This window comes from Priapulus caudatus, unplaced genomic scaffold, assembly GCF_000485595.1.
Source record: "Priapulus caudatus unplaced genomic scaffold, Priapulus_caudatus-5.0.1 Scaffold229, whole genome shotgun sequence".
Classification (NCBI taxonomy): Eukaryota; Metazoa; Priapulida; class Priapulimorpha; order Priapulimorphida; family Priapulidae; genus Priapulus; species Priapulus caudatus.
Window position 1 is genome coordinate 47,573 of NW_014577290.1, and position 6,702 is coordinate 54,274.

Consider the following 6,702-nt stretch of genomic DNA (forward strand, 5'->3'; position numbering starts at 1 on the left):
AAGGGGTTCCGGAACTGTGAGAACTGTGATTTGCTTTAAAACTATGCTGTAGCCACTTGAACCAATAATTGTTGAGTATTAGAATCTACGCAGATTAGCTATCAACGTATTCTGAAGTATTGATGCAACTGAAGTGAGAAATGTTAAAGAGAAAGTGTCCACTGACACTGTAGCCTCACCACAAAAAAGGACACAATGGAGTGAAGTGAGAAGAAGTCAGTTTTTAACGTTGAGCAAACCATCGACGTACATTATCAGAAACGAAGAGTATATATTATGGGAATGAACTCCCATATATTAACTCTTGATAAATATTGTGTATTTTTTATGATGACAAATATAAATTACATATATATATAAAATTTAAATAATTATAAAACCAAATGAATTCACAATTTGTGACGGTAGAGTGGCGCTATACCACTTTCATGTTTCTTAGCATAAATCCATTATAATTATATCATAATAAAATAATATAATAATAATAGTATAAATCATAATATGTTCATCAGCAGGAATTTTTGTATTAAAAGATATTGTCAAATGAAATGTTGTAAACAAACCAACAGTGTGACACCACAGACCTGTTTGTTATCTGTGTGTCTATATATATGGGCTATATAATCTGCAAACCCTACACTAATTTCCATAATTTTTTTTAAATGATCAATACCCTAGCCATTTTTCATTTCAACCATACCAAAAATGCAGCAAAATGCCGTTGAAGCCTGAACTGAACTAATGGCAATTCCATTTTGCCCAAAAATTCCGTGGCTCGAAAGTACGTCGACTGGCGTGCTCCAAATATAGGAACGTTTAATATGGGAGCATGCAGTAACAATATACCTAATTTCAAACAGTGTGGTCAACCGCTTCCTGAGTTATCGTTTGACCGTAGCTCAAATGTTGACGGACAGAGAGAAGCGGACGGAAGTACGACGACCCATTGGCAATAGCTCAGCTTGACGTGTCAAGGTGAGCTAAAACTAATAGGGTCTCCGGAACGGCAAGAATGTAAATCTGCATGTAACTAAATTGTGATTGCTCTTGGAACGAGAATATTCTTAAAAATGCGATGCACTGCCACTGGAAACGGAAGTTTTAGGGCTGAAAATCGGGGTCTTCATCCCGCGCATATACCTACCATGCAATATACTATGGGTGCCCCCCCACCCGGCTGTTAAGGCCATGTTTCAGGGAGAGTATGGATAGCTCTGGCAGGGCTAACTTTCATCATCCCTACTGCGCATGATCATACGCTAAAGAAACTGCATCATCAGTGCAAAAGGTGTATAGAAGTAGAGGTTGGGCACGTTAATAGCAGTTGTGGCGTTATAGCTGATGGTAAAGCAAAAATATTGTCATAGAGAACAGTCAGTTATATCTCCTCACACACTTTAAAAGAAATAATACATCTATAGTAAATATGGTAGTTCTATGAGAGATAACAACTAATATTAAATGCAAAAAAGGACAAGGGCAGGAGGGAATCACAGAGAGTTACAAATTGAAAATGTGGAGCCATGCATGTAGGTCAGGCGAAGAGAGATGTGGACGGAGGTAGATATGATGTGATTGGTGATCTTTAATTTTACGGAGTAAGAATGGAACGAAAAATTGAGGTCGGAATGAGACAGAGGGAATTATGAACAGGATGTACAGCTGGTGCAACAAGTGAAAAACGAAATGAACGTAATATGAAACTAGTACAAATTTTTAGTTACTGTCTTTCCCCTAAGTGCTATCGACATAGTAGTAGGTGTCACTGACCTGTTACTGCAGTGTAGTCAGGAATCAATCCTACATCTCATTTCCAAATCGTTTCTCTCCCACCTTCCTCCCCCGTCCTATTGATCTCATTAATCCTGCAACCACCGCCGTTCATGCATGTTACCACACTCTTCTTGGATTCGGTTAGCGTGCTACGAGTAGTACGATGCTTACGTGTAATGACGAGCGGCCAATGTAATGCTAGCGGCACGACAGTATGTATGGCAACAACTAGCTTTAGTACTAGAGATAAGCAACAACTAGCCACAAGTTCCCTTCTCGCTTAACACTACGTTGGCGAGAGGGTAACGTAGTCCTACGACGTGTAACAGTCGGACAGCCTGGTCGGTTTAGGCAACAACCGGCTCATTGCTTAGCCTAGAGCAGAGGAAGTGACAACGTCCACAGTGACAGTAGCTGAGTAGGTTCTATTCTGTATTCAGTTACCTTTAAAATCCCCAGTGTCTGCAACGACAACTGTCATGGATTTAAGTTGCTCCAGTGAGTTGGCCATGATGACACAATCTTTGCACTTTGTTCAGTTATTGAGTAGGATTATACGAGGAACTTATAAGAGTCGTCACGAGCAGGTACCGCACCGGATAACTACTAAATCAGCAGAGAACGGAAACAGCGCCTACACTCGACGGAAATCAAGCATGACATCGTTTACCGATAGATGGCGCAGGACGTCACTGACTCAACTTTCCACAAACAACATGGTAAATTTTATAACTAATAAGTAATGATCGTTGTAACTTGTATATCCACCAATTTCCACGTTCTATTGAAAGGACTTTTTTATTAACACTATTGCTATGTATTGCTCCATATTATCATTATGTAGTATAGTGTTTCCTTGAACATACATGGAATATAACATTAACAACATGCAAAAACCATGGCATCATGCCAGGCATGTGGCATGTGCCTAGACCGAATAATTCTGTCCCATATACCGGTAACCTTTTTTTATATTTTGGTGAGGGTTATTGGGACAGAACGGGGTTCATTGAAATTTCGTGAGATCGCATGCAAAATGCATGCGCTGCTAATGCGGCCCGTACGCCGCTATTGGCGCAAAAAAAACCTACCGTTTCCTTCTACATGGCTTTACCTTGCTACTGATCAAACTCCACGACAGATGGCGCTCTCGCTCTGGCTCAATTCTAGTTCTCTGGAATATGTTTGTGAATGTGGGATGCTCTGAACTGGCTATGTTCGAAAATGTGGGGTCTCGAAACTAAGGATTTCCGTTGAATATGCATGCTTATGGACTGGACACGTTTAAGAAGGGGGTCTCGGAACTGTGAGGAACTGTGATTTGTTTACCTATGCTGTAGCACTTGAACCAATCAATTGTTGTATTAGAATCAACGCAATAGCTTCAACGTATTCTGAAGGTATGAGTGCACTGGAATGGAAATGTTAAATGAAAGTGTCAATGACACTGTAGCTACCACAAAAAAGGACAAAATGAGTGGTGGAGAGAAAGTCAGTTTTAATTGAGCACCATCGACGTACATTATAGAACGAAGAGTATATTTAGAGAACTCCCATATATATATACTCTTGATAATATATGTGGTAATTTTTTATGTGAAAATATAAATAATTATTATATATAATTTAAATAATTTTATAACAAATGAATCACAATTTGTGACGGTAGATGGCGCTATGCCCACTTTGAGTGTTCTTAGCTAATCATTATAATTTATATATAGATAATAATATAATAATAATAGTTAAATGATAATATGTTCATAGCAGGAATTTTGTATTAAAGATATTGTCAATGAAATGTTGTAAACAAACCAGACAAGTGACACCACAGACTGTTTGTTATCTGTGTGTCTATATAATATGCTATATAATTGCAAACCCTGACTAATTTCCATAATTTGTTTTTAAATATCAAAACCTAGCATTATTCATTCACATACCAAAATGAGCAAAATCCGTTGAACCTGAACTGACTAATGGCAATTCCCATTTTGCCAAAAATTGCCGTGGCTCGAAAGTACGTCGACTGGCGGGCTCCAAAATAGGACGTTTAATATGGGAGCATAGCAGTAACAACTATACCCAATTTCAAACATGTGGTCAAACGGTTCCTGAGTTATCGGTGACGTAGCCAAATGTGACGGACAGAGAGACGGACGGACGTACGAGCACCTGGCAATTAGCTAGCATGACGATGTAAAGGTGAGCTAAAACTATAGGGTCCCGGAACGGCAAGAGATGTAAGATCTGCATGGTAACAACTTGTGATGCTCTGGAACGAGATATTCTTAAAAATGCGATGCACTGCCACTGGAACGGAAGTTTAGGGTTGAAAATGGGGGTCTCTCTCGCGGCATATACCTACTGCCAATATATATGGAGTGCCCCCCCCCGGTGTTAAGGCCCGTTTTTCAGGAAGAGTATGGATACTCTGCAGGGCTACTTATCATCCCTACTGCATGTCGTAGAAAAACTGGATCATCAGTGCAAAGGTGTATAGAAGTAGAGTTGTCACCGTTTATGCAGTTGTGGCGTTTTTAGTGATGTACAAAATATTGTCATGAGAACAGTCAGTCTATATATCTCCAACTTTAAAAGAATATACAATATTAGTAAATTATTGGTAGTTCTATGAAGTAAAAATAAATATGAAATTGCAGGACAAGAAGGCAGGAGGAATCTAGAGAGTTACAAATTGAAAATGTGGGATGATGCCATGTAGGCCAGGCGGAAGAAGATGTGGAGGAGGTAGAATATGATGTTGATGGTTGATAACGGAGTTAAATGGAAGAAAATGAGGCGGATGAGACAGAGGGATTATGAACAGGATGTACAGCTGGTGAAGCAAGTGAAATAAAATAGAACGTCTAATAATGAAACTAGTACAATTTTAGTACTGTCTTTCCCTAGTGGTAATGAATAGTAGATAGTGTCACTGGACACTGTTACTGCAGTGTTAGTCATGGAATACAATCCTACACTCATTTCCCAAATCGTTTCTCCACTTCCTCCACCCTCCTATTGCATTCATTATCCTGCACCACCGCCGTTCATGAGTGTTTACCACACTTTCTTGGATTCGGTTAGCGTGTACGAGTAGTACGAATGCTTACGTGCTAATGAGAGAGCGGGCAATGTAATGCTAGCGGGCGACATGTATGTATGGCACAACTAGTTTAGTCGACTTCGCTATATTAACGTTATCATGGATATGCGTCGAGCGCGAGCATAGTGGTGGTGGTGGGAGAGGGTGGGGGTGGAGTATCCTCCCTATACCTTAAGTTAAGAAGGGAATGTTCCCCCTTCTTTTACACCTCTTGACCTTTGACCTTTGACCCCCAGCTTCGACATCCCAACTCGTTTTCGGATTACCCCCCCACATCCCGAATATCGTGACCGTACGTCGAGCGGTTAAGATTTGTGCCCAACTGTTGATGCACGCACGCACGCACGCTCATGCGATTCTACAAGCTGCATCTGACTATGTCAGATGAGCTAAAAATCTATGAAACATGTCCCTTTCAAAAAGACCTGTAATTTTAACATTCCATACATTTCTATATCTCATACGTTATTATATGTGAGTGCATTGAAGCAACCTGTAAAGCAGTAACCAATGTGATTTTATATAATAGGGTTCCAGGGTATTTATTCCCAGACCCTGTGTGGGATAATACATAATATATACATATTGACATACCTTCCATGTTTTTTCCCATGTTCAATGGCCTTATCGAACAATTGCTGGTACTGTGGCATCTGAGCTGCTGCCAAGAGCAATGATGGGTTTGTTGTTGCATCAGTAGGTTTGTAGTTCTTCATTGCTGAAATGCAATGTTCATGTTTGAATTTAAAAGTCAACACAATTATGACTGATTTAGTAACTAAACTACAGCCACTGTTGGCATACACCATGCAGTGTGACAGAGGTTATTAGAAAATAACAAAACTCAATGTACTTCCACATGCATTACATAACGAACCCATTAAATCTCAAAATGTCATTGGTCTCTTTATTAGTTATAGTGATCTCACAATCTTGTAATGGTAACTCTTCTAAATTCCAAGAACTATAATGAAAACCGAGTTCGAAATTGATCAGATCGGTAGATCAACACTGCAAATAGAAGCACAGAAGGCTCACAGGGGACACAGTTTACTAAAGGTCATGGGACATGGAAGAGAGTTCCAGTATGGAATTACCGAAACTAGAAACTAAATTTGAATGGGTCCTTTGAAGATGAAACATGGCAGGAACAATTGTCAGAGACAGATGACCGAGTACGCTGTAATGATTTCATCAAGCAAGATGGGATGCCAATTTTAACACAGCCATGATAATTCTTGTCGAAGCCCATGAGTTCGGTATAGAGAAAATGAGCACAAACCAGGAGCCAGTCGAGTCCGATGAGAATATTTTCAGTACTGGCACTATAGTTTTTTGTGACATATATCTTGCAGTTTTGTGCCGAGTAAATTCCAATATGTCACAGTTTTGTAAGGTATACAGGGTTAAACTGGGTGAGGTACATTCTAGAATAGATAGGACCATGGAACTTGTAAAGGCAAGGGACCTGGTTTTACTTTCCAAAAAAGAAAACGTTCTGCATAGCATGCCCATGGAGCGAGTGACCTTTTTACAAATGAAATTGATGTGGGCACTCTAGAAAATGTCGCTAGTACTTGTATTAACACCAAAATGTGTGTGCAAATTAGAGTATGTGCATACTCTAATATACACACATTGCAATAATAGCATGCCCCTTGCCATTGCAATAATTTGGCATTTGTTAGGATTGAAGGTCATGTCCCAAGTTGAGGCTTTGGGGGGGGGGCACTCACTCCACATTATGGTAGGTAAGTGCCACTGCGAAGTCAAAAATGAGGGGGGGGGGCTCTGGAACTAACTCAGACCTGAAAATGGGG

The 6,702-nt window shown here is 39.9% G+C and overlaps 2 protein-coding genes across 4 annotated transcripts in view; one reads left to right on the top strand and one right to left on the bottom strand.

The window, feature by feature from the left end:
- LOC106807711 (transaldolase-like) overlaps nt 1-5,600 on the bottom strand; it is a gene marked incomplete at its 5' end in the record, with an annotated part of 10,753 nt that extends 5,153 nt beyond the window's left edge. The window contains 1 exon segment of the mRNA XM_014810142.1: nt 5,477-5,600. Coding sequence (XP_014665628.1) covers nt 5,477-5,600 — 124 coding nt within the window.
- LOC106807712 (rRNA-processing protein FCF1 homolog) overlaps nt 1-6,702 on the top strand; it is a 52,732-nt gene that overhangs the window by 25,529 nt on the left and 20,501 nt on the right. For 2 of the 3 annotated variants that reach the window (XM_014810143.1, XM_014810144.1), the window contains exon 4: nt 2,218-2,492. In XM_014810143.1, the coding sequence (XP_014665629.1) occupies nt 2,253-2,492 (240 nt within the window). In that variant the 5' untranslated portion in view covers nt 2,218-2,252. Of the gene's footprint in view, nt 1-2,217; nt 2,493-6,702 lie in introns of those variants that run through there. The other variant, XM_014810145.1, reaches the window with a different exon arrangement.